This window comes from Vipera berus (assembly GCF_964194415.1).
Source record: "Vipera berus genome assembly, chromosome: 1".
Lineage (NCBI taxonomy): Eukaryota > Metazoa > Chordata > Lepidosauria > Squamata > Viperidae > Vipera > Vipera berus.
The window spans coordinates 17,729,450-17,755,730 of NC_138202.1; the positions used below are offsets into that span (position 1 = coordinate 17,729,450).

At 44.8% G+C, this 26,281-nt stretch overlaps 1 protein-coding gene across 4 annotated transcripts in view; it reads left to right on the forward strand.

Annotated features, from left to right (window-relative positions):
- The window catches only part of MAST3 (microtubule associated serine/threonine kinase 3), a 72,762-nt gene that overhangs the window by 30,365 nt on the left and 16,116 nt on the right, over positions 1-26,281 (forward strand). For all 4 annotated transcript variants that reach the window (XR_014024462.1, XR_014024463.1, XR_014024464.1 and 1 more), the window contains exons 5-23: positions 2,273-2,293; positions 4,084-4,162; positions 4,993-5,153; positions 6,858-6,933; positions 7,486-7,695; positions 7,789-7,890; positions 10,118-10,250; positions 10,976-11,046; positions 12,470-12,555; positions 13,277-13,485; positions 14,757-14,895; positions 15,372-15,504; positions 17,524-17,689; positions 20,282-20,383; positions 20,874-20,996; positions 21,485-21,594; positions 22,736-22,890; positions 23,406-23,641; positions 25,483-25,683. Coding sequence is in view for 1 of the 4 variants with exons in the window: in XM_081312599.1 (XP_081168725.1) it covers positions 2,273-2,293; positions 4,084-4,162; positions 4,993-5,153; positions 6,858-6,933; positions 7,486-7,695; positions 7,789-7,890; positions 10,118-10,250; positions 10,976-11,046; positions 12,470-12,555; positions 13,277-13,485; positions 14,757-14,895; positions 15,372-15,504; positions 17,524-17,689; positions 20,282-20,383; positions 20,874-20,996; positions 21,485-21,594; positions 22,736-22,890; positions 23,406-23,641; positions 25,483-25,683 (2,513 nt within the window). In the remaining 3 variants the exon portion in view is untranslated. The remainder of the gene's footprint in view (positions 1-2,272; positions 2,294-4,083; positions 4,163-4,992; positions 5,154-6,857; positions 6,934-7,485; positions 7,696-7,788; positions 7,891-10,117; positions 10,251-10,975; positions 11,047-12,469; positions 12,556-13,276; positions 13,486-14,756; positions 14,896-15,371; positions 15,505-17,523; positions 17,690-20,281; positions 20,384-20,873; positions 20,997-21,484; positions 21,595-22,735; positions 22,891-23,405; positions 23,642-25,482; positions 25,684-26,281) is intronic.

Consider the following 26,281-nt stretch of genomic DNA (forward strand, 5'->3'; position numbering starts at 1 on the left):
TTATGTTGTTGTTGTTATTATTATTATTATTATATAAAAGCCTTGGAAATCTCCATTTTTGCCTAGAAGTTGAAATTTGTATTTTCCCCCTTCTTTTTCCATTGGGGAATTCAAGGCAGCTCTTTCTGCAGGATAATCTCCTCTCCAGTTTTAGACCCACTTTTGCTAAGCGTCAGCAAGTTTTTCTTCCTTCAAGCCATATAATGTATTTCGAGAAAAAAGTGTATTTTGAAAATGGTTCCCAGGTAATAAAGAAGACCTGTCGTTTTCTGTTTTGTTTTTTTTAAAAAAATAATCAAAGCAAAACGTAATGGCAAAATGAATAAAGAAGCCCAGGGAGGAAAAACTGGCAGCTCTTTCTGGTTTGTCAACCACGGGTCTTCTTCCTTGCCAAGCAGCTTTACTGTGTGAGTTTTGGGAGGAAAAGACTTACCTCTCATGACAGGCTTTGCCTTGGATCACGCATCCCAAAATAAAAGTACGATATAGGACAGGGGTAGGCAACCTTGGCTCTTTTACCACTCGTGGACTTCAACTCCCAGAATTTCTGAGCCAGCTTGGCTGGCTCTGGAATTCTGGGAGTTGAAGTCCACGAGTGGTAAAAGAGCCAAGGTTGCCTACCCCTGATATAGCAGAAGAGCAGACAGACCTTGTGGGAGGAGTTAAGTGTGCCATCAGCTTAGTGTCTGTGCATTCCCGTAAACGCTGTAAGTCCAACCTCTCCTGAATTCTGTTGACCCTTATCTGGCATTCATTTAGTGTTGAACTTTGGTTGACCACATTCTTGTATATAGGCTTGAATAAATCTATGCTGCGAGTCCCTTGGACTGCAAGGCGATCAAACTGGTCAGTCCTAGAGAAGATCAACCCTGACTGCTCTTTAGAAGGCCAGATCCTGAAGCTGAAACTCAAATACTTTGGCCACCCAATGAGAAGGAAGGACTCACTGGAGAAGAGCCTAATGCTGGGAAAGATTGAGGGCAAGAGAAGAAGGGGATGACAGAGAATGAGGTGGCTGGATGGAGTCACTGAAGCAGTAGGCGTGAGCTTAAATGGACTCCAGAAGATGGTAGAGGACAGGAAGGCCTGGAGGAACATTGTCCATAGGGTCGCGATGGGTCGGACACGACTTCGCAACTAACAACAGCAACAAAATCTATGCTGCAACCTTATGAATGGTCCTGATTGCACCTGACATATCACTAATCATGTACAGAGTACATTTGTGTGTACAATTCAATAAATGCAATCAGAATAGAGCGGGAAAGGACCTTGGAGGTCTTCTAGTCCAGTCCCCTGCTCAAGCAGGAGTCCCTATCTCAGGGGTGTCAAACTCAATTTCATTGAGGGCCGCATCAGCATTGTGGTTGCCCTCAGGGGGCCGGGTGGGTGTGGCCTGGGTGGGTGTGGCCTACTGGGTGGGCGTGGCTAGAGTGTGTGGCCTACTGGGTGGGCGTGGCCAGCTCTACATCGTTCGCATCAAGGGGGCCTATTGGGGGCCTGGGCAGGAGTGGGACAGATTTGAGGTTCTCTGGCAGGAGGAGGGTCTCTGGGCCAGGGCCAAGGCAGTGGGAGCCGTTCCCTCACTGTTTCCAGGATGGTTTCGCGGGCCGCATGAAACCACGGGCCGGATCTGGCCCTCGGGCCTTGTGTTTGACATGTCTGCCCTATATCATTTCAGACAAGTGGCTGTCCAGTCTCTTCTAGGAGTTATCATAGTTGACCTCTACATAGTAATGCCATTAATGCTCTTTTTCAGCCTCCTTTCTAACTTCTGTTGGGATTTTTATTCCTTCTAAAGTTCATTTCTGAGCTGACAATAAAAAAAACAAAAACCAGACAGTTGTATGAATTAAATTATTTATTTTTCACCCAAGAGCAATGATAGCCAGCTCTCAGGTCTTTCATTCTTTTGCTCGCCAATTTTTACATTAGAAAAAAACAACAAATTAGGTAAAGATTAACTATTTCTAATTTCAGGTTAGGAGCAGTGGTGGGATTCAGCCGGTTCGCACCACTTCGGCAGAACCGGTAGCTAATTTTTTGTTGCCCAGGCTCAGAATGGGCTTTCGGAAGCGGTATCCACAAAGAGGACCAGTTGTTTATATATTTGAATCCCAGCACTGGTTAGGAGGGTTAGAAAAATGCCCCCAGGCCTGGGGAAGGTATATTTCTGTGATTCCTAATTGTATATCCTCCCCCACCCTTTTCTTTCCCTGTTTCTTTTTGCTTTTCTACTTCTCCTGTTTGATCAATGATGCCTCGGAAAAAGCCATGTTCCTCGAACTGACAGGTAATCTTAGCAATGGGAAGAAATCATGTAGGATTTTTAAATCTATTGAGTTGTTCTATTTTGTTAGGGGCTGTGCTGAATACTTTCTTATACAGTTGATAATCAAAAATAAAAGATGGCCACTACTTTTTTTTGTGGGGGGAAAACTTCACACTGAATCATGATCCATAAGAAAAGCATCACCCAGGCCTTTCAGAACGGACAGTCTGTCTCTCGGCTAATCGCCTTGATTTTTGGGGGGAGAAAAGATGGTGTGTATATTTAAATACAATCCATTGCCCCAGGTTAAAAGAAGAACAATTTTTCAGGCTTGGGGTTTGCAGATTATAAAACTTTGGCTGCTGGGTCAGAGGTAAATAAAAAGAAAATGAAACTTCATTGATTTCCCTAATTGCTGAGCAAAATAAAGCTTTAATTTTGATTCTCTGGATTGCAATATGTTGCTCCTGTTGGGGGTTCTGTTGAGAATAGGCATTTATCAGTTATCAAAAAAAGAATCCTTCAGAACGGGACATTGCTGATTGAAACCCTGGAAAGAATTAAGTTCGGTTGAAGGAGAGAACCTCCTTGCATAGTCACTAACAAAATAGAACCTCACAATTCTCTAACCCTGGCAACCATCTTTAGTTCCCTTAGGAAGTCTGCCAGGTATGTAAGACCAAACAGCCTGAAATATGCTGGAAGACCTGTTCTCTTGTTTTTATAAATCTTTTAAAGAAGCTACCGAGAAAGCAAGACAGGGAACTGGAGGGCAAGGAGTGGTGGTGGTGCTGCTGGAAGATGGTTCCTCTTATTCCAGCATTGTTACATTGGCAGTTTGGGGAGAAGATGAGAGCTTGTAGTTAGAAATACCACATTCACATAAAGAGTTGGGTTTTGGAAAAGTCATCCCCCAAAAAATCTATGCTCGGTCTGGAATATACAGTGTATTTTGACCAAGTTTGAAAGAGAGAAGGATGGGGAAATAGAGGGGCTTTGATGTGTATAGGAGAAAAGTCCCTTCCTTCCCCCAGTGTTATAGATCAGCCGTCCACAACCTTTTTGGCACCAGGGGCCAATTTCAATGGAGACATTTTTTCAACAGACGGAGGTGGGGAGGAGTAGAGTGCAACATAGATCCCTCACCTGCGCAGTTTACAGTAGGGTTCACATTCCTATGAGAATCTGATGCCTGCTGATCTGAGGTGGAGCCGAGGCAGTGATGCTAGCGCTGGAGAGCGGATAATAATAATAATAGTAATAGTAATAGTAATAATACCGCGACCTGGCCATCGAAACTGCACGATTATGAGTGAAACGTGTAACAGTGATGCCCATTGTCATCGGGGCACTGGGAACTGTGTCCAAAAACTTTGCAAAATACTTCAAGAAATTGCAGCTTCCTGCAATAACTCCAGCAAAGCTACAAAAAAAACTGTGCTACTCATAACATCTTACATTTTAAGGAGATACCTGGTTGATACCTAGGATGCTGGCAGCAACCCATGTCAACCATTATTGCCAGTCAATTGGAGCGTTCAGTTGACTGAGGTTCATGTTTAATGATTATGATGATGATGATGATGATGATGAAGCTCTGCTTGCTCGCCCACCACTCACCTCCAGCTGTACAGCTCAGTTCCTAACAGACACGGACTGATACCAGTCCATAGCCCAGGTGTTGAGGACCTCTGTTGTAGATGATATTTGAGCAGTCATGTTAGTCTTTCCCAGTTGTTTTCATCAATTTGATAGTGCTGTCCTCTTTTCTTCAAGACTTGATGTCATAATATTTACCTCTGTTTTTGCAGGGCTGATGGGCGAAGGTGGTCCCTGGCGTCACTTCCCTCATCCGGCTATGGGACCAACACCCCGAGCTCTACTGTTTCAGTAAGTATCATGGAGTAAATCTGGCATTTTATTATATGCAGATTCTGTGCTAAAGTGAGTCAGATTCCTATTTTCTAGTCTAGGAAATCTAAGAATTATTGTAGCTCATATAGGAAGCCCATGAATGAGAAATGGTGAGCTACATGAAGTCCATTAAGACAGACCCTTGTTTGGAGACGGGGTGAATGGCACCTAGCAATAACCTGTTTTCCATCTTATTTTCCTGGAAATATTCATTTCATACCTACTTTCCTTAACCAGGTTTGCTAGAATTTTTTTAGATTGGTGCTGTTGAATTGTGCTTATTGCTGGTTTCACTAGCTGTCTCAAGTATTTAGCTAGAAATGTACCAACTTATCATCATCAAAGTCTGGCTAAACATGTCATTCCAAGGAAAACCTGGTTCTACTGCTTGGTCACTGTTGGGAAATTTAATAGGAACTCAGTCTTGTAATTCAACCTCTCAATGGCTTTTTAAAGAAACACTGACAGGCTAAGAGGATATTGAGAGAGGCTTAGAAGTTGCTTGCAGAAGTGCTGTTGCTTGAGATAAAGAGGCCCCATAAAAACCAAGGCTTAGACATATGTAAACTATACAGTTGCCAGAGTTGACATAGCCAGAGCTTAACCTCCTATGAAAGGAAGTGGTTTTTTTCATTTTATTTCTTAAATACCGTGTTTCCCCCTCCCTCAGTTTTTCCAGCTGTCTGTTTACTCTGAGGCAACTGGTTCCTCTGCAGATATTAAAATATTCCATGATGGTGCGTCAGAACAAGGGTTACTCTCTTTCTCACGCTGGTCTCTCCTCTTTTTCTCCTCCTCCTCTCCAGTCATCGTCTTCCTCCTCTCAGGAGCGTCTCCACCAACTGCCCTACCAACCTACGCCTGATGAACTGCACTTCCTTTCAAAGCATTTCCGCAGCACTGAAAGCGTTCCAGGAGAAGACGGGCGCCACTCGCCATATTTTCGTCCTCGGTCCCGCAGCTTGAGGTATTATTGGCTTTGGATGCGCGTCTCTTCTTTAGATGGTTCACAATGAAACCTCTAATGAAAGTAGGACAAAGCTGTACAGGTGGTCCTCACTTAACGTCTGGTCACTTAGCAACTGTTCAAAGTTACAATGGACGGGTACGAAAAGGTACTTATGACTTGATTCCAGAGTTCCAGTGGCAGCACATGCACACGCCCTCCCGTGATCGTATGTCTGCATTTGCCAACCAACTGATCTTTACTGCTGGCTGCAGCATTCCATAGTTATGTGACATGATTTATGATGGTTTTTACAGCAAAAAATGCCAAAAGGGATGCATTGATTCTCTTAACAATCGTGACGTTTGCTTAACAGCTGCCCCTCTCGCTTTACGACCACTGTGTTCATTTTACAACTGCAGCAAAAATGGTAATAAAATCAGACCATGGATGCCTCATGTTAAGACCATCATAACTTACAACAGAAATTCTGGGCTTTGTTGGGGATGTAATTCGAGGACTATCTGTATTAAGCGGATTGCACAGGAAGGAATTTATGCAGGAGTACATGTCCATTCTTAGCAAACTTCTTAAATGTTCACTCATTTAGCCCCTTACAAGGCATCCATTTTGCACCTTAACTCTAATCCTGAATTTTTAAAAAAGGTGAACCTGTCTTGAAGTGCACTGTGCACTTTTTTCCTCTCCTGCTCCAGTGTAACAGAAGGAAAACAATCCCTTCTTCATCACTGGCTTCGTCAGAGTTTTTTTTTAAAAATTTGAGACACTGTCTGTTAGGCTTCCTCACCTAGACTGAGCAATAATCACTGATTGGGCAATTCATGATATAACTTGACTCTCCACTTGACTTGGCTGAAAACTCTCAGACAGGGCTGCACTAGATTAGAATCTCTTAAACAAGAATACAGGAAAGCCTTACGTAGAGTGGGCGGCCCACTGCTAGTGCAAAAATGGAGAAGGCACAGTCTCTGGTGTTTAAACTGGAGGCTGTCTTCCTCTCAAAATAAGAGATAGGTGGAAACTGCTGTCCAAAGAGAGTGGGGGCAAGCATTTGTGCCTAGATTTTAATATAGATACAGCTTGCATTTGATATCCAGTAGCTGCCGAAATTCTTATGTAATGTCATAGTGTTTTGGTAGCCTTGAAGCTGAGTAGTACTATTATACGATGGGCATCTCTGCCCTGACCACCACTGGTTCTCACCTTGCCTGCTTTATTTTACCAGAGATTGAACCAGGGATGTTTCTCAAATTTCGCTTGTGCTTCTTACAATCTACAACTGAGTTCTTTAATTAGCAGCAACTCTGCTGTTTGAACAACTGTAAATCACATCCATTTGGAAGAATCGTCCTTGAGATTCCATTTTAGATCGTGGCTCGGCCAGATTCCAGTGCTGAGCCATTGGGGTGCATTTTAGGAAAGGAGGAAACAAAATCAGGTAACACTGTTTTCTCTTCCTCCTGATTTCAATGGTTTAAGAAACGCTTAAGCTAGTCACTACGTAAAGATTCTCTGACTTATTAGCTAGTTTATTGTCAGTCTGCAGCCCTGACACATTCAGAAGGATAAGAACCATGGCTAAAGCAAGAAATCTTGGGGAAATGTGAGATCTTGAGAATTACTAAAGCTCTCTTCTACTTCCTGATTCTTGCCTTGCTTGAGTTCTTAGGATATGTCCTCAGCAGTTGCCTCTCCTTTTCACAGCCCTGGGCGGACAACTGGAACCTTTGACAATGAGGTGGTAATGATGAATCATGTATACAAGGAGAGATTCCCGAAGGTAAGACTCTGTTAAGAACTGAGCATTAGAATTAATGAACCATAGACTCACAGGGTTAGTTTAGTCTAATCTGTAAACCTTGCGAAAATCTAGATCCAGCACTTGTGGCTCCACAACCTATGGCGCTGAAAGGAAATAAATTATATTTAGTTATATTTTTAAAAAAGCATCGGGTACAAAAGCCACAGTACTGTGCTTCTATGGCTTTCATCGCTTTTCCTGTGTTGGAGTTTTGCAGAAAGGTGAAATGAAAAGCGTCCAAATGAAAGACATTTCACCGTTTCGGTGCCTCCGGCGACACATTCCAGAAGAAATCGCTGGGCGCTCTATTCCCTTCTCTTGCAGCTCATGTTTATTTTTAAAGGTAGCTTGCATGAATGTTGGAAGGATGCAGTGAAAATAAAAAGATGGAGCAGAGATTTAACCATGAGCCTTTTAGTTCTCCTGAGACGGGGTCATCTTAACACTGAAAATCCTATGTGGAACCCAGCTGAAGCTTCTGGATCGCACAGTCGCTCTCTGCTTTCCTCCCTCTTTTCCCTCCTTTCAAAGGCTACTGCCCAGATGGAAGAGCGCCTGGCAGAGACAATTGCTGCTTTCTCGCCCAGTAGCATTCTGCCTTTGGCTGACGGTGTACTGGGGTTCATCCACCACCAGATCATTGAACTGGCCCGTGACTGTCTCAACAAGTCCCAAGGGGCTCTCATTACCTCCCGCTATTTCATTGAACTGCAGGAGAAGCTGGAGAAAATGCTAAGAGATGTGAGTATCTCTTTTGTTTCCCCACTGACCCAGACTTCTCTAGGGAGCCTTTCTCAATAACCCTCATGAGTTCTTCATCACGCTCTCTGCCAGGCTCAGGAGCGCTCGGAGAGTGAGGAGCTGCACTTCATTGAACAGCTGGTCCGCAAGTTACTGATCATCATTTCCCGGCCAGCTCGGCTGCTGGAGTGCTTGGTAAGGATGGAGCTGACTTATCTGCTATGCTCAGACAATAAGCTAGCTGGAAAGGGACAAAGGGTTACAGGATCGTCGTCATAATCTGGAGCAAGAACAATTCTTGAGAGATATTTTTTTTCTTCTGAAGCTCTCATGTAGCTCCCCAAGCTCTGTGTGGAACAGTAGATGTGGCTGCCTGAGTGGCTTGAGCTGTAAAGCAAGTGGTAAGGCCTAGCCCAGGGGTAAGCAACCTCGACTCTTGTATGACTCATGGACTTCAACTCCCAGAATTCATGAGCCAGCCAAGCTGGCTCAGGAATTCTGGGAGTTGAAGTCCATGAGTCATACAAGAGCCGAGGTTGCCTACCCCTGGCCTAGCCCTAGAGTGAATATGAACTGAAGCTTCCCCTTGGTCCTTGTGGATCAGACTGAAGATCTGTGTAATCGATCGTTTTACAATGGCCAGCCAGATCCCACTAGAACGGGTCTCCAAACTCGTTAACTTTAAGACTTGTGGATTTTAACTTTCAGAATTCCTCAGCCAGCCGTGCTTGCTGGGGAATTCTGGGAGCTCAAGTCCACAAGTCTTAAAGTTGCCAAGTTTGCAAACACCTAGCCTGGAAGGTTACAAGTCTTCTCTTACTGCAAACATGATTTGTTACTCTGAAGCTGGAAAATCCATGTAGACTTCATGGCGACTTGATAGATCTATTCCAGAGTTTGAGAATGCAGCCCCCCCTCTGCTGCCAGCATGTCCCTTAAACAATTCCTGGAGCCTGAGCTAAAATTAAACATGCCTGGTTCCAGCCATTTTTCTAAAATTTAAATTTTGAGCAGCCTTTTGAATTAACATACTCTGGCTAACTATCCTTAAAAACCGTGCTAAATTTACAGTAGATGCATTATCTTAGTTTGATCCAGCCTGCACTTTTAACTTTTTTTTTCTTTAGTAAAAAAGATGAAACGTATACACTGAGATGGAGAGGCTCTCGCTGGCTATTAACAATAATAGCTAACGAAGCCCTCATGTCTACTTTTGGGATGCTTTTTGCTGCTGGCAATGTTTGCAAGACAATGTGTGCAAGATGGATCCTTAGTGAGAATTCATTGGGGCCAGTACATAATTACAAACAGGCTGAAATATGGGAAAGGAAGCTTTCTTGGAACTGAAAATACCTCCGTTTTTCGTGATGGCACCAGGAGACGATAGCTGGAGTTTTCCAGATGGCTCAGAGTTGAGATGAGTGATGGTTGTAGGCAGGGTTTATGCAGCAGAGAGAGGGAAACTTTAATCTTTGGTATTTATAGATAAGCTTTTGTCTTCTGATTTCTGAGCCAAGGAAGCTGTTGCTTCCTGTACTGTGGCGTTGTTCCTGCTTGGCTCTGCATCCCAGAACTGAGTGCAAGAGAAAAAAAAATTATTTGGTCTTCTCAGAGTGCACAACATTATTACACTTACTAGATTATTATTACTAGATTTCACAATTTATTGGGTTTCATGAAAAGGAACCACCCTGGGTTGTTACCAGTGCTTTTTTTGTAAAAGAAAAAGGTGCCGGAACTCACACATTTCATACAACCCGCCTTGCCTACCCTACAGGGTTCCATCCAAAAAAGGTGCCGGAACTCCGTTCTGAGCATTCTATGAGAAAAAAAGCCCTGGTTGTTACACTAACAGCCCCTAAATGTGAGAGGTCCAGGCAGAGAAGAAGAACTCTGGTGATTTGTTTTAGGCCCACTCATTTCCATAGTGTTTGGATTGTTGTAGAGCAGGAGTGTCAAACTCAATTTCATTGAGGGCCGCATCAGCATTGCGGTTGCCCTCAGGGGGCCGGATGGGTATGGCCTGGGTGGGCGTGGCCTACTGGGTGGGTGTGGCTAGAGTGCGTATGGCCTACTGGGTGGGCGTGGCCAGCTCTACATCGTTCGCATCAAGGGTGCCTATGGGGGCCTGGGCAGGAGTGGGACAGATCTGAGGGTCTCTGGCAGAAGGAGGGTCTCTGGGCCAGGGCCAAGGCAGTGGGGGCCGTTCCCTCACTGTTTCCAGGATGGCTTCGCGGGCCACATGAAACCACTTCATGGGCCGGATCCGGCCCCCGGGCCTTGTGTTTGACATGTCTGTTGTAGAGGAAGACTTTTGTTTAATTTCATTCATTTTTAATACTTTAAGTTGCTAAAACTTATTGTGAAAAAGCTCATTTTTTTTCTATTTTTCCCCATTTCCTCTCTCTTTTCCGGCTTCCAGGAGTTTGACCCGGAGGAATTTTATCACCTCCTGGAGGCTGCCGAAGGTCATGCAAAAGTGGGACAAGGCATCAAAACAGACATTCCACGTTACATTATCAGTCAGCTGGGACTCGCCAAAGATCCTCTGGAGGGTAAGGGGAAAAAAGAGGTTTTCTAGTTTGAATAGGGCTATGCAGAATTTATATGTAAATCACTTAAAATTAGTTTTGGAGCACAGCAGTATGTAAAAATTGGATTAAATAAATGGCACAGCAGTATCTGCTTTGCATGCACCACTTGGACTTTGCTGCAGGCACCGTCTCTAATTTGATCTAACTACTATTAGACCAACAATCAAGCAGTAAACAATGCCCCTTTCAAGGATCTATCAACTCAGACAAACAGTCCATGTAAACAATAGCCTAGTCCAGGGGTAGGCAACCTCGGCTCTTTTATGACTCGTGGACTTCAACTCCCAGAATTCCTGAGCCAGCTATGCTCAGCTATGCTGGCTCAGGAATTCTGGGAGTTGAAGTCCACGAGTCATAAAAGAGCCGAGGTTGCCTACCCCAAAGAACCACTAAGAACACTCCCACTTGTATATAAACTGAGACCAAACACTGCTCCCTTCTACCACTGATGATGTTACCTAGTTTGGTAATGAAATGTCTGCGAGAAAATAGCCAACCTCAGAGAGCACCAAGGATCCCACAGTTGATTTAAGTCACAGATAACGGAAAGAATTCTGCCAATCAGAGAAGGGAAGATTGTTGTGGCCATCAAAAAGAAGAGCACAAAAGCAGGGAAGGCAGATGAGGAAACAGATCAAGTGTCCTATTTGTCATTGTTTTCAGTTGTGCTTCTCTTTTCCCCCCAGAAATTGTGCACTTTGATCAAGTTGACTGCCCTTCCCCAGCAGGCCCAGAGCAGCAAGATGAACCTTCTGAGGTAAAGCGATATTCTCCTTCCCTTTCTAGTCTGTGGCAAGGCATTTCTCTGAAGCTGTATGTTTCTCAATCTGGGTAGCTTTAAGATGTGTAGACAGCAGCTCCAGGAATTCCCCAGCAACCTGACTGGGGAATCCTGGGAGTTAAAAAGTTCCCAAGGTTGAAAAACACTATTCTAGACCAGGGGTAGGCAACCTTGGCTCTTTTATGACTCGTGGACTTCAACTCCCAGAATTCCTCAGGCAGCATAGCTGGCTCAGGAATTCTGGGAGTTGAAGTCCACGAGTCATAAAAGAGCCAAGGTTGCCTACCCCTGTTCTAGACTGAAATTTGTAAAGGGCCATATGTATTCAAGATTAATATTTTATTTCATTTATTGTTAATTTACTATTTTTTCTCATTAAAAAAATGCTTAACATTAAGGACTTGCATTGTCACAAGCAAACTTCATCTCTTGTTGGCAAAACAGACATAGAAGCAATCTACCCAAGAAAGTGGATTACTAGTTGGCCCCTTTACTTAGTTGTATAATTACCTGGTTGAGTAATGAACAATCTGTAAGAAAATCACCAAGCTCAGAGAACACCAAGGTCTCCACCCTGAGCTACACAAATTATCTTCCAGAGTGGCTTCTACTTCATTCTATCATGTGGGTGGGGGAAAAGAGCACAGGAGTTTGAACTTTGATTTCAGTATAAATAGGGCTGGTATTTGATGTGTATTAGTCACTGGAATTCTTTCATGGCACTTCTTCAGCTTTCCTACAATAAAACTACTTATCATTTGGGTATCCAGTTCAACTTGCCAGGTGAAGCCGGGCATCAATTTCCAAAATATTCTACACTATTTAAAATAGTTCAGTAATCATTCACACTGAAATATTAATAGTAAGGTCTTCTTTGAGATCATTCTGCCTCTATCAGGCACAGAAAATCAGGACCATTCATAAGGTTACAGCATAGAAAATTTATTCAAATCTATAACCAAGAACCTCGTCAACTAAGATTCAATGCTGAATTGGAGCCAGATAAGGGTCAGCGGGATTCAGAAGAGAGTTGGATTTGGAGCACTTGTGGGAATGCAAGGACTCTAAACTAATGACGCATTTAACTCTGCCCCCCCCACTTCTGTCTGCTATTCTCCTACATCCTCCTAGGGCTGGTGGGGAGCTGGGTTTGACCCCAGACTGGTTCTAATCCCCCCCATGAGATAGGTTTTTGAGCTCTTTGATATTTTTAGGCTCCCCAATTAACTCTTGTTCTTCCATCATACTGGGATAGATGAGGAGTTTTCCCCCTATATTTTTGTGTGCTACTTATTTCAGAAAAGCAAACAACAATTCTTGTTAATAGGTCAACATATGTCATTCTTTCTATAGACTGCAAGTAACATATATTCCCCTTCTCTTTCCTTGTCTCTTGCAGAACCAGTCTTCCACCCACATTCCTCGGAAGAAGCCTTGTGAAAGTGATTTTGAAACTATCAAGTTGATCAGCAATGGGGCTTATGGGTGAGTAGGCTCAGCAAGTAATGGTTTCCCCTTTTGCTATGAGACCAAAACTCTTAGAAAAACATTGTGCAAAAAGCAAAATGACGAAGAACTGTACTAGTGAGAAGGTTAGGTCACTTTCCTCTTTGCTAAAAGGGTATCTAGTGCAAAAAAATTTTGTAAAGCTAGTCCTCAACTTATAACCACAACTGGAACCAGAATTTCCATTGCTAAGCAAGGCAGTTGTTAAGTGAGTCATCACATCTGACTTTACAACCTTTTTGCCATTGTGGCTAAACAAATCACTGCGGTTGTTAAGTGAATCACATAGCCGTTAAATGAAACCATCTTCTCCATTCACTTTGCTTGTTGGAAGACAACTGGGAAGGTCACAATTGGCTATCACATACTCCCGGGATGCTGCAACTGTCGTAAATACATGCCAGTTGCCAAGCACACAAATTTTAATAATGTGACTGTAGGGAGGCTACAATGGTTGCTAAGGATGAGGACCGTTTGTAAGCCATGTTTTTCAATGCTGTTGTAATTTCAAATGGTGGCCAAATGAACGGTTGTAAGGTGAGGACTACCTGTACTTGAATTAATTCTGAGTCCTCGTTATGGCTAGGGAGAACTGGAGTAATCACTATCTTGTCAGCCTCGTCTACCTCAAGGAGTTGCCAAGAGGGCTAAACAATGGGTGGAAAACATCGGCTGCCCAATAGTTCTCATGTTCCTTCAGGGCTGTGTATCTGGTGCGGCACAAGGAGACTCGCCAACGGTTTGCCATCAAAAAGATTAACAAGCAGAACCTGGTGTTGCGGAACCAGATCCAGCAAGTCTTTGTGGAACGCGACATCCTGACCTTTGCAGAGAACCCTTTTGTGGTCAGCATGTTCTGCTCCTTTGAAACCAGGTGTCACCTCTGCATGGTCATGGAGTACGTGGAAGGTGAGTTTGCAGAAGGACGTGTCTTGATTTGCATGGGTGGAAATGGAGCAACCTGGCAACAAAGACTTCCAGGTCATTGAAAGAGCAGCTGCTCTGCATGGAAGAAATCCTGGGTCTGTCTAAGGCAGCATCGTTAGTCAAGGGATCATGGGTGGCAAAACTTGGAAGAGGCTTTTTTCCAGTTGGTGGAGGTGGACCTGGGGTAGATATATCAGTGGTTTGACTTGGTATTGGGCAGTTTCTGATAGCCTTTGCTTCAAAGAGAAAGAACTTCATCCTGGCAAAATCTGGCTTTGGCTTGAATTTAATATCCATTTCCAGAAGAGCAGGGAGCATTCCACAGTTCTGCGGTTTCATACTGTATGTGCTAAATTCCTAAAAGGCTACAGAGTTTGGAATCCCGAGATTGGCGAACTTTGAAAAGCAACATTTATCTCCCTATCAAACAGCTGCCAAAGGAAGTCTGCAAAAATATGTTGTACGATGCCTGCCAAAGTCTCAAAAGCATCACTGGTCTTTTAGACTTTGCGTTGGATCTTCTCATGGTTGGGAAACAGGATTTTGAAGTGCTTGACATTTTCGTCCCCCTTCCCCAAGCCCTTCTCAGTTTGCCTAAAATCTGCTTCTCGATCTTAAAGTTTTCCTAGTGGTCCCTGCCAAAGAAACCTTAGTCAGAGGCTTTAAAAACCTCCTTTTGGAAAATTAAATAAAAGAATGAGGTATTGCCAAATATGCTTATTTGGCACGATGTGAAGTGGTTTTGGCTTTTCTAAATTGGGGGAAGGAGGGTGAAAGATTTTTCTCTTTGATTTCTTCAGGATACTTTTAAAAAGCATATGCAAAATGTTTTCCATTTTAAATTTTTAAAAAAGCAGTGGAATCTTTTTAAGAACATTAAAGGATCGCTGTCCTGGACAATAAATAGCAATGCCACTAAAACAAGCATTTTGGTGAAGAGATTAAAAAAACAACATAAAAGACGAAATTAAAGAAAATCTGCTTACTCGATGCCTAAAAGACAGTTAGTCAGCCTGGCAAGTTGAAAATAAGTTTAGATCAGGGATGCCTAAGCTTGGCAACCTTAAGATTTGTGGACTTCAGCTCCCAGAATCCCATGCTGGCTGGGGAATTCTGGGAGTTGAAGTCCACAGGTCTTAAAGTTGCCGAGGTTGGACAACCCTGGTTTAGATATCAAATAATCAAAGCTGGGCTTGTCAAATGTCCCTGGGGTTTTACATGTAATGGACTCTCTGACCTTGCCTCTCCTTTAGGTGGGGACTGTGCCACACTGCTGAAGAACATGGGACCTTTGCCTGTGGACATGGCCCGGATGTATTTTGCTGAGACAGTCCTTGCCCTTGAGTACCTTCACAATTACGGCATTGTTCACCGGGATCTCAAACCAGACAAGTGAGGGTGGGGTACAAGCTAGATTGTGAAATGGCAGGGAGGTGGGTGGGATGCATTTATTTCAAAAATTCTTGTTAGGGAGTCGTCTTCTAATACGTTTGCTATAGCCTAGAATGCTGACTGGTTGTGTGGGTTGTCTGAGCAGTAACACCTATCCATTTGGGACAACTAAATTCACTTACATTGTATCATACTTTTAGAATTAGAAGCCAGTGTCCCAAATGGATAAAAAAGATTGCTAATTTATTTATATAATTTATACAGCTGCCCATTATAAGTGAGTGATTCTGGGCAGTATACAACAAAAAGTTTACATGTTTTGAACTATTTGGTTGATTGCTTTCATGGTTCAAACTCACTCCTCTTTCTTTCTTTCTTTCTTTCTTTCTTTCTTTCTTTCTTTCTTTCTTTCTTTCTTTCTTTCTTTCTTTCTTTCTTTCTTTCTTTCTTTCTTTCTTTCTTTCTTTCTTTCTCAGCTTGCTCATCACATCTATGGGCCACATCAAGCTGACTGACTTTGGCCTGTCCAAGATTGGCTTGATGAACATGACCACAAATCTCTATGAGGGCCACATTGAGAAGGACACACGAGAGTTTGTAGATAAACAGGTAAATAAATAAATAAACCTTTATTGTCAAAGTACAACATGTGTACATTGAGATTAGCTGAGCCTCCCCCCGTGCTCTCTCCCCCCAACACACAGTGACAACAAACCCTCCATCCTGCCACACCATGTGAACCAACTACACCACACACCGGCCTCCCAAGTCAATTCTGCATAAGTTCACAGAGATTCTATCCCATTTAAAAGCCTAACAGCCCACGGATAAAAGCTATTTTTCAGCCTGTTGGTACGGCTGGCTATACTCCTATATCTCCTACCGGATGGTAGGAGAGTAAAGAGATACCATGCAGGGTGTTAGTCATCCCTGAGAATCTTCCTCACTCTTCCAAGGCAACGAGCCCTGGCGATGTCATCCAGTGGTGTCAGGGGACAGCCCACAATGTCTTGTGTTGTGCTCACTACCCTCTGTAATACTTTCCTGTCCGCGGCTGTCAGACCAGCATACCAAACCACAATACCATACGAGAGGATGCTCTCTATAGTAGACCGGTAAAAGACGGTTATTAGCCATTGTTCTGCCCTGTTCTTCTGCAAGACCCTAAGAAAGTGAAGCCTCTGTTGGGCCTTTCTAGCCACCTGGGTTGTGTTAACTTTACAGGTCAGATCTTCACAGAGGTAGACTCCCAGAAATTTAAAGGAGGAAACTCTCTCCACACAGTCCTCCCCGATGTAAAGTGGGGCAGGTTCCTCCTTTTTTCTCCGGAAGTCTAACACCATCTCTTTCATCTTGCCAATGTTTAGGTGCAAGTTGTTGTTACTACACCATATGGATAGTTTTTGTACCTCCACCCTATATGCTGTCTCATCCCCACCTGTAATAAGACCCACCACAGTTGTATCATCTGCAAACTTGATTATCGCAGTGGATAGGTCAGATGATACACAATCATAAGTTTATAAAGAGTACAGGTAGGGGCTAAGCACACAGCCCTGTGGGGTGCCGGTGTAAAGCTTCAGGGGGGTAGACAAAGCAGACCCAACCCTCACTGTTTGTAACTGATCCCTAAGAAAGTCTTGAATCCAATCGCAGATGGCGGGGGAGAATTTCAAGTCAGTCAGCTTCTCGATGAGAATGCTCGGCAAAATGGTGTTGAAAGCCAAGCTGTAGTCAACAAAAAGCATCCTGACATAACTTCCAGGTCTCTCGAGATGAGTTGCTACAGAGTGTAAAGCAGTAGCTATGGCATCGTCTGTCGACCTATTTCCCCTGTAGGCAAATTGATGTTTATCAAAGTCCAGTGGGAGGCATGTCCTAAGATGTTGGAGAACCAATCTTTTGAAGCATTTCATGACTACAGACGTTAATGCAATAGGTCTGTAGTCATTCAGGCACTCAACTGCTGTTTTCTTGGGGACTGGAACAATGGTAGCTGCTTTCAAGCACGATGGTACACATGCCGTTTGCAAGGAGATGTTAAAAATCCTTGTCAGGACCCCTGCTAATTGATCGGCACTATTCCTGACCACTATCCCCAGCACCCCATCTGGGCCTGCGGCTTTGCTGGGATTCACAGCCTTCAATACAGCTCTCACTTGGTGTTCACACGGTGAGTGGCTGAGAGTCAGAAGGCCGGCCAGCAAAGGCTACGGGGTGTGGTCTTTTAACCTCATAGCGGGCGAAGAAGATATTCAGCTCCTCAGCCAACGAGGCATCGGTGTTTGCCATGCTCCTCATGCTGCCCTTATAGTTGGTTAAGTGCTGCAGTCCCTGCCATACTTGCCTCGGATCGTTATTCACTAAGTGGTTCTCCACCTTTTGTTTGTATGATGTTTATGGCAAGGAGCATATATGTCTTCTAATGAAAACTACTAGATTGTTTTGCTGGGTACAAAAGCAAGCGCCTCCTAACATCAGAAGCCACGAGCCCATCTGAAGGAGTCCTCACTCTCTTGATTTTGCCCGTTCTGGATTTAAAGGGGAGACAGTGATCCCATCCATCCCTAAGAAGAAACCTCCTTGTTCACAGAAACAGGCCGAATGCTCTTTTCTATCTCTTTGCAGGTCTATGGTACTCCTGAGTATATTGCTCCAGAAGTGATCCTGATCCAAGGCTATGGCAAGCCAGTGGACTGGTGGGCCATGGGTATAATACTCTACGAATTCCTAGTCGGCTGCGTCCCATTCTTCGGTGACACCCCAGAGGAACTCTTTGGGCAAGTGATAAGTGGTAGGTTTGCTTTTCCTTAACGAAGGGAGATGAATTGCAGGGCTAGAGAAATCCAGCGATGAAGCAGTAAGGGCCCCATTTGTTGCAGAAGTCAAGCCAGTGCCAGTCCCAGAGGCCTGGCTGAACAAAAGAACCTTTGAGAAATCCACTAGATAAACTCAGTGAACTGGGCAAGACACAAGTGACCTTCATTCAGCATGTGATGTTTTCCTGGAGATGACCGAGGGGGAGGAGGAGTTTGTCTTCCCACTTCATAGGGCTCTTTCCTCAGGGCTGAGTTGAAGTGTTCTCTGCTTGTCCTTGAACGGAAAGAATATTATGCCAGTGTAAAATTTGCCACTTTGCTGACCCCCCCCACACCCCCTTTCTGGCCGTCTTCTGACACAGTGCTGAATAGCAATGTCCTGGTAAGGCACCTTCAGAATATGTGAAGATTCTGAGCCTCACCATCCGTGTGAAGATTCCCATCAGTCACAGTAGCGATGAGGGAATAGGGGAGAGGCTGATAACAGCTTCTTCGCCATTTCCATGATAAAAGATGAAGCCCTGGGAGTTGAGAAGAGTGATGAAGGAGTTGTCTTTCCCTAACAAACAGGATTTCCCCAAACATGCCAAGAGTTTGATAAAGCAGGAAGTCAGAATCCTGGTGTTCTTACCCAACCATGCAAATAGCATCCCTGTATCAATTTTTCAAAAGGGACGCAGTGGCTCAGTGGGTTAGGATGCTGAGCTTGTAGATCAGAGGGTCGGCGGTTTGGCGGGTCGAATCCCGAATGCCGCGTAACAGAGTGAGCGCCTGTTACTCGTCCCAGCTTCTGCCAACCTAGCAGTTCGAAAGGACGTAAAAATGCAAGTAGAAAAATAGGGACCACTCCGGTGGGAAGGTAACAGCGTTCCGTGCGCCTTTGGCGTCTAGTCATGCCGGCCACATGACCACAGAGACATCCTTGGACAAGCGCTGGCTCTTCGGCTTTGAAACGGAGATGAGCACCGGCCCCTAGAGTTGGAAATGACTAGCACGCATGTGCGGGGGAACCTTTACCTTTATCAATTTTTCATGAGGACTTGTGAAAGGTGTTTTTGGACTTGGTGCTAGAGAATTTCTTCTAGAAGCCTGGCACTCTGACAAATTAGCCTTCAATAGACATATAGACATAAACAATATCTACATAATGTGCAAAAGAGACAATCAGCAAACCAAAAAGGGAACAAAAAGACCAAAACACCACCCCACCAGCAGTCAACACCCAGGTGAGCATAAATTAACTCCAAGATTAACATCAGACCAACAATCAAGAAATAAACAATACCCCAATTGAGCAACTGCCAAACAAGCTAATAGTAAACAACCCAAGCAAACAACCACTAAGAACACTCTCATCGACACTGACAGGGCAAGCCAATAAGATATAAACAGAGCAAACTCTACTCCTTACTAGCACTGATGATGGTACCTAGTTTGGGAAATGAAACATCTGCAAAAAAAAAAAAACCCTAACCAAACTCACAGAGCACTAAGGACCCCTCATTTCAACCCTGAGTTAGAAATATTCTCCTGTATTGGTAAAAAAATCATATGACTGACATTTTCAGAGTCAAACCTTAAGTAGATTTATTCAGGAACCTCCTGAATTTCTGACTAGCATGGTTGAGCTCAAGAAAAGTAAGAGTAAAATTTACTCTGTGTTCATAAGATTTTACTAGATATGTTTATGTTTATGCTAGGCTAAGAATTAAGAGTGGAACTATGGAGATCCAGGTCATGGTGTTCCCAAAGATACTTTTTTTAAAAAAAAATGGCATCTGGACTTTGTTTTTCCTTGAAGATGTTTTACTTCTCCTCTAGGAAGCTTTTTCAGTTCTCAGAACTCACCTGTGAGTGAAAGTGTATTCTCATCCTCATGCTCTTCCAACCTTAAAGGTAAAGGTAAAGGTTCCTCCGCACATGTGTGCTAGTCGTTTCCAACTCTAGAGGCCGGTGCTCATTTCCGTTTCAAAGCCGAAGAGCCAGCGCTTGTCTGAGGACGTCTCTGTGGTCATGTGGCCGGCATGACTAGACGCCAAAGGCGCACGGAACGCTGTTACCTTCCCACCGTGGTGGTCCCTATTTTTCTACTTGCATTTTTACGTGCTTTCGAACTGCTAGGTTGGCAGAAGCTGGGACGAGTAACAGCCGCTCACTCTGTTACACGGCACTCGGGATTCGACCCGCCAAACCGCCGACCTTCTGATCGACAAGCTCGGTGTCCTAACCCACTGAGCCACCGCGTCCCTTCCAACCTTACATCTACCAAAAAAGAGCACACTCCCCATCACACCCCCAAGGCAAGCTAAATTCTGTGAACAGGAACATTAAGGACGGAAAGGTTGTCCAAACAGGAGTTGATCTTTCTGCCACTGTGCAAGGAGGTTCCACTCGGGCCACGGGATAAAAACTTTCCTTCTTCTTCCTTCTTCTTCTTCCTTGACTTTCTCCAATAGCTCTATCCCATTTTCTTGTCCCCTCCCAAGTTTTTGAAAAGTTTTGGAGTAGGGGAAAGTATGGCAGCAAGAAGCACCCTCCAAAACTGCTCTGGTTTTCCTTAATTTCAGATGAAATCATTTGGCCCGAGGGGGATGAAGCTCTTCCTGCTGATGCCCAAGATTTGATCACACAACTCCTGCATCACTGCCCACTGGAGCGGCTGGGCACAGGTATCACAACAGCATCAGTGCAAGTAATCCTTGACAGATGGTCACTGACATAACGATGTGAGTCATTTAGCAACCACTTGAAGTTAGAACGCCGCTGAAAAAAACTAGTCCTCATACTTACAACCATTGCAGCATTCCCACAGTCAAAAGTTTGGGCACTTTGCAACCTGCACGTAGTTATGTTGTTTGTAGCGTCCTGGGGTCATGTGATCCCCTTTTGCAACTTCTCTGGCTGTCTCCTGACAGGCAAAGTCAATGGAAGAAATCGGATTCGCTTAACAACCGCATGATTCACCTAACAATTACAGTGGTTCGCTTAGCATGACTCACTTAACAGCCACCTTAGAAATTCTGGTCTAAGCTGTAGTTGCAAGTCAAGGACTACCTGGACGTAAAGCTATGGTGCAAGTTGAGATGTTGTGGCTACCCAGCCCCAGTGATCAGCTCTCAGTGGAGGGATTTTTTTCTTCTTTCCCATCTCAACCTCTAGGAGGCACTCATGAGGTGAAGCACCATCCCTTTTTCCACCATCTGGACTGGAATGGGCTGTTGCGGCAGAAAGCTGAGTTTATCCCCCAACTGGAGGCCGAAGATGACACCAGCTACTTTGACAGTAAGGCCTCCCGGATGAAGAGAGAAAGGATGGGGAGGGTTGTACTGGTTGGATGACAGAGTTGTAATCCTGAATCCCAGAAGGGCCCCTTAAAGGTATCCTGAAGGATTGGGATGGGGGCCTGCCCTTGGGACTATTTCACTGCTTATATCAGTCTTCTACAACTTGGTGCTCTCTAGATCAAGGGTCCTCAGCCTTGGCAACTTTAAGACTTGTGGACTTCAACTCCCAGAATTCCTCAGCCAGCTTTGCTGGGAGTTGAAGTCCACAAGTCTTAAAGTTGCCAAAGTTGGAGACCCCTGCTCTAGATTGATGTTTCCATTATTTCTAAACAGCATAACTAGAGACTGGCTGACTGGTTGGCTAGCTAGGGGATACTGGGATACTGTGGATTTGAAGAAGGCCACCATACACCTATAGCAGTTCCTAAAGAGGCCAAAGTTGGTAGAGATCTGAATTCTTTTTCCTCAATCTTGTCTTTCCTTCAGCTCGCTCAGAGCGCTATCGGCATTTGGGTTCTGACGATGAGAAAACCCAGGATGAGGAATCCTGTGCGGAGATTCGTCAGTTTTCTTCCTGCTCCCATCGTTTCAGCAAGGTTGGGAAGGGGCTTCTTTGGGGAGGTTTGCCAGAAAATCTCTGGCTACGTTGCTGGTGAATATGGGGATTACTTGAACTGCACAGAGAAGGAGGAAGTTGGGGTGATATTCTTGTTGATTGCAAAACTGTTTTTAAGCACTGAATAACAGAGTTGGATGGGACCTTGGAGGTCTTCCAATCCAACCGCCTGCTCAAGCAGGAAACCCTGTATCATTTCAGACAAATGATTGTCCAATCTCTTCTTTAAAACCTCAAGTATTGGAGCACCCGCAACTTCTGGAGGCAGGTTGTTCCACTGATCAATTGTTCTAACTGTCAGGAGGTTTCTCCTTAGTTCTAGGTTGCTTCTCCCCTTGATTAGTTTCCATCCGTTGCTTCTTGTCCTGCCTTCAGTTTCCTTGGAGAATAGGCTGACCCCTCTCTTCTTTGTGGCAGCCCCTGAAATATTGGAAGACTGCTATCATATCACCCCTAGTTGTTCTTTTCATTAAACTTGATATACACAATTCCTGCAACCGTTCTTTGTACGTTTTAGCCTGTTCTGTACCAGCCTACTACCGGCCCTGCAGAAGAGGCAGGGACAACCCCTTTTACAAAACGGCAAGAGGCTGGAACTAAGCCTGCCAAATTTATTAACATAAAACAGAGCAAACAGAGTAAAGAGAGCAAACACGAACCATGAAACAGGAGCTATTCAAATGGTTGCCTTCAGCAAACCAGCCCTCCCACGCATTCCCCTTTTAAACATTTCAGGGTGTGGCTTCTCTCTGCCTCCTTCCGAGGTGCCCCATTGCCTTCCTCTGTTTACTCCTGATTGACTGCCTCCTGCGTCGGGCGTCCTTGAACAGGGCCAGCTGTGGGTCATCTTCATCCACGCTGTCAGGCTCACACAGCTGGGTCTGCGTCGTGACCAGATGGGAGGGGCCTGGCTGAGGGCTCTGCGGAGCCTCAATATTATTCTCAGCAAGGTCTTCAACACCCCCCCTCCTCCTCCTCTGAATCGTCCGACCCAACTGCCGAACCCACAGGCTGACCCTGAATCACAACATAGCCTTCAGTCTCCAGTTGCTGGCTGTGTATCAAGAAGTATGTTCTGTATCCAACTGATTTTTCTTCCTCCTCTCTTTCCCACTTCCCAGGTTTACAGCAGTTGTGAATATCTGGCTAACTCCTCCACCCTCGGTTTCACATCTTCTGAGCAGGGACACGGGGAGGACAAAGAAGACAGGACTGAGAGGGGAGAACACAGCTCTGGAGATGAGGAGAAGAGCCGGCTAACTAAGACTGAGACCAGGTGAGCAGACAGGATTACATCTGGCCTTTTCAAAACGGAGTGGTGGAAGGACTTTGCACATCTTATGGAACTTTCTGAGTTTCTTTCATTTCCTTAAAATTCCAAAGGGCAAGCTCGGTTTTAGCACTAGAAGAGGCAAAGGGAGAAGTGTGTTCTGACCTTGTTACTCTGTTCATGGTTCATCTTGCATGAATGCTTTGTGCTGTAGCAGCTAGAATGCAGGACTGGGAAAAGACACATTCAAGTCTTCGAAGTTTATTTTTTTATTTTAATTCCATTTATATCCCGCCCTTCTCCGAAGACTCAGGGCGGCTTACAAGCTTAGCAGTTCACTGAATTATTTTGAATGAGTTACTATCTCATTCAGTTAGATAATATAAATTCGATTAATACATAAACAAACTGGAAAAGAAAGAAGTGGACTCTCCTCCATGGAGGGGATATGTTTGTTCTTCAAAGAAGTCTTCCATTGTCCTCCCTGCAGATGTCCTCCATCTTTTTTCTGTCTCATGCAGGCTTCGTGCTTGGACCTCCTGTGGCTCCACTGTCCATTCCTTCCGTCAAGAATTCAGCCGCAGTCCTGGCATCCTGAGCAGCACCTGCAGCCTGGAAGCGATGCCCAGGTTTGCCTTGTCCTCTGAGGACGAGAGCCCCTGCCAGGGGACAGCCAAAAAGGAGCGCCCCAAGTTTGTCGTTGGGGATTCTGAGATGGCAGCACCAAGGACACCCAGCAAGGGCTCAGCACTGGCAGGTGAGAGCAAGATATCTCTGGATACTATCCCAGGTGACGCCGACAGGGCAGCAGCATTTGCCAAGTTTAGCCCAATCTCCTGCATTTCATGACAGCCAATAAAGTCACAAGCAAGCCTGTCTTATGTATGCATGTATATATGGGTGAAGTTTGGATATTCGTTACTATTACATACATGCATTCACACGCACATACATGCACGCACACACACACACACACACACACACACACACATCCTGCCTGTATTATTTTTTACAAATAACTCAAGGCCAGCGAACTCAACCAATGCACCTTCCTCCTCCTATTTTCCTCACAAGAACTATTCTGTGAAGTGAGTTGGGCTGAGAGTGAGTTACTGGCCCAAAATCACCCAGCTGTCTTTCATGGCTAAAGAGGGATTTGAACTCATAGTCTCTCGCTTTCTAGCCTGATGTCTTAACCACTAGACCAGTGATGGTGAACCTTTTAGAGACCGAGTGCCCAAACCGCAACCCCAAACCCACTTAATTTATCACAAAGTGCCAGGGCCGCATCAACATTGTGGTGCCCTCGGGGGGGGGGCAGGGAGGCACCTCTGTGAGTGCCACCTCTGGCACGCAAAAACTGGGGGTGCCAAAATGGCCCACTGTGCTGCAAGGCACAAAAATGGCTGCCGGCGCGCCACGGGGTGCAGATACAAGGCACTGCACCACGGAAGAACAGGGCAGGGCTAGTGAGTATCACGCAGGCACTAGCCCTGCCCCATTTGCAGCGTGTGCGTGCTCGCAGCCCCATGCGCGCATGCGCGCATGTAAAATGCTTCCAGTTCACCAATTGACAATGGTTGGTGACCTCTGCTCTACCACCTCTACTTGAGCTTTGCCTCCTTTGTGCTGGGCGGGGCTCCTGCTCCGGGTTGCGGTGGCGGCCTGATGGACCTGCTGCTGGTGGCAGTGGCACATGTGCCAACAGAGAGGGCTCTGAGTGCCGCCTCTGGCATGCGTGCCAAAGGTTTGCCACAACTGCACTAGACCAAACTGGTTGCATGAACTTTTATCTTTCTTAATCTTCAAACTTTATCTTCTACAACTAGCATGTGTGGGGATAGACTGCTTCTGAACATGAGCTTTCTATTTGGTTACTTGGTTTAGTTATTTAATTAATTTAAAGAGTAGTGACCCTTCACAAAGAATGAGAGAACTTTTCTATGCCCCAGAGATCAATGGAAATAAAAGAGGAAGAAGAGGGCCAGGATAAATGTGGGAAAATGCAGGATCCTACCTTATATCAACAGGGTTCCCACAACCTACTAAACCATCAATCTGGATTAACCAAATATAATTTCCATTCTCAAATAACATTCTTAACCTAGAGAAATAAACAGCAATCCCAATACAATGCCCTGATGTGATGGCCTGGTTCCCACAACATGCTGAATCCCAAGCAACTCAACTTCCTTGAATACGAAAGTGGTATTTTGGGGAGAATCGGGCCATTACATACATGTTTGCCGGTTTGAGAATGGTATGTGATGTGAACACAGGATAAATTTGGGATTAGGATTTAGCATGCTGTGTTAACCCAGATACTAACTCAAATCTTTGGTCCATCAAACCTGAAATTGTCTACAGCAGCGTTTCTCCATCTTGGCAACTTTAAGAGGCATAGACCTCTATGCCACTTACAGTTGCCAAAGTTGTGAAACACTGGTTTACAGTGACTGGTGGTGGCTCTGCAGCATTTCAGATGGATCTTCTCCAACCCCACATAGAAATTGAGAGCAAGGAACTTCGGACCTTGCAAAGTCAAATACCCTCTCCCAAAGCTACAGGTTGCTAACGGTCCCTTTGTTTTGCTTCTAGCTGATCTGGCCAGCTTGAACCGTGTCCGTCTCAGGAGCAACAGCACAGGTACTAAGAGGTCCACCTCAAGAGGTTCGGATCGCGAGGGCAGTTATCGATGGCCCCCCCACAAGGATTCTGCAGGGAAGCTGCCAGCATCTTCCAGTGGCAGAGTGCCAAAGTCAGCTTCAGTTTCTGCATTATCACTTATCATCAATTCAGGTCAGTGGGACAAATAATTCCCGGTCACAAATGGTTCTAGCAGTGCAGAAGTGGATAAGCAGGGCCAAACACACCACTGTGGTCACACTGAGTTCCTGATATGTTAGGAGTCCTTTAAGAGCCTTAACACCTAATGGGAGCTTGTAAATGCAACCAAGGAATGGCAAGAGAGTGGCCGGAGAGCCTTTTGTGCAGCTTCCTTATATAAAAAAAAGTTGTCAGATTTTTTTTAAAAAATACCATTAGAAAGATTACACGGAGAGGAATCGTAACAATTGATTGTATTTCTTTTTCGGTGAAATGGGGCTAGAGCAGGACTCCTCAACCTTGGTGACTTTAAGACTTGTGGACTTCCAACTCCCAGAATTCCTCAGCCAGCTTTGGTGGCTGAGGAATTCTGGGAGTTGAAGTCCACAAGTCTTAAAGTTGCCAAGGTTGAGGACCCCTGGGCTAGAGGATTATAGCTGCTGATATCTTAGGAGACAGAGCGTGCATGGGTCAATTGGGGAAAAAGGCTGTTGGCCACTGTTTGGCTACTAGGAATTTCTGGGTGTCCTTTGCATTTTGAAGTTGTCCGAAATGAAGACAATACAATGTA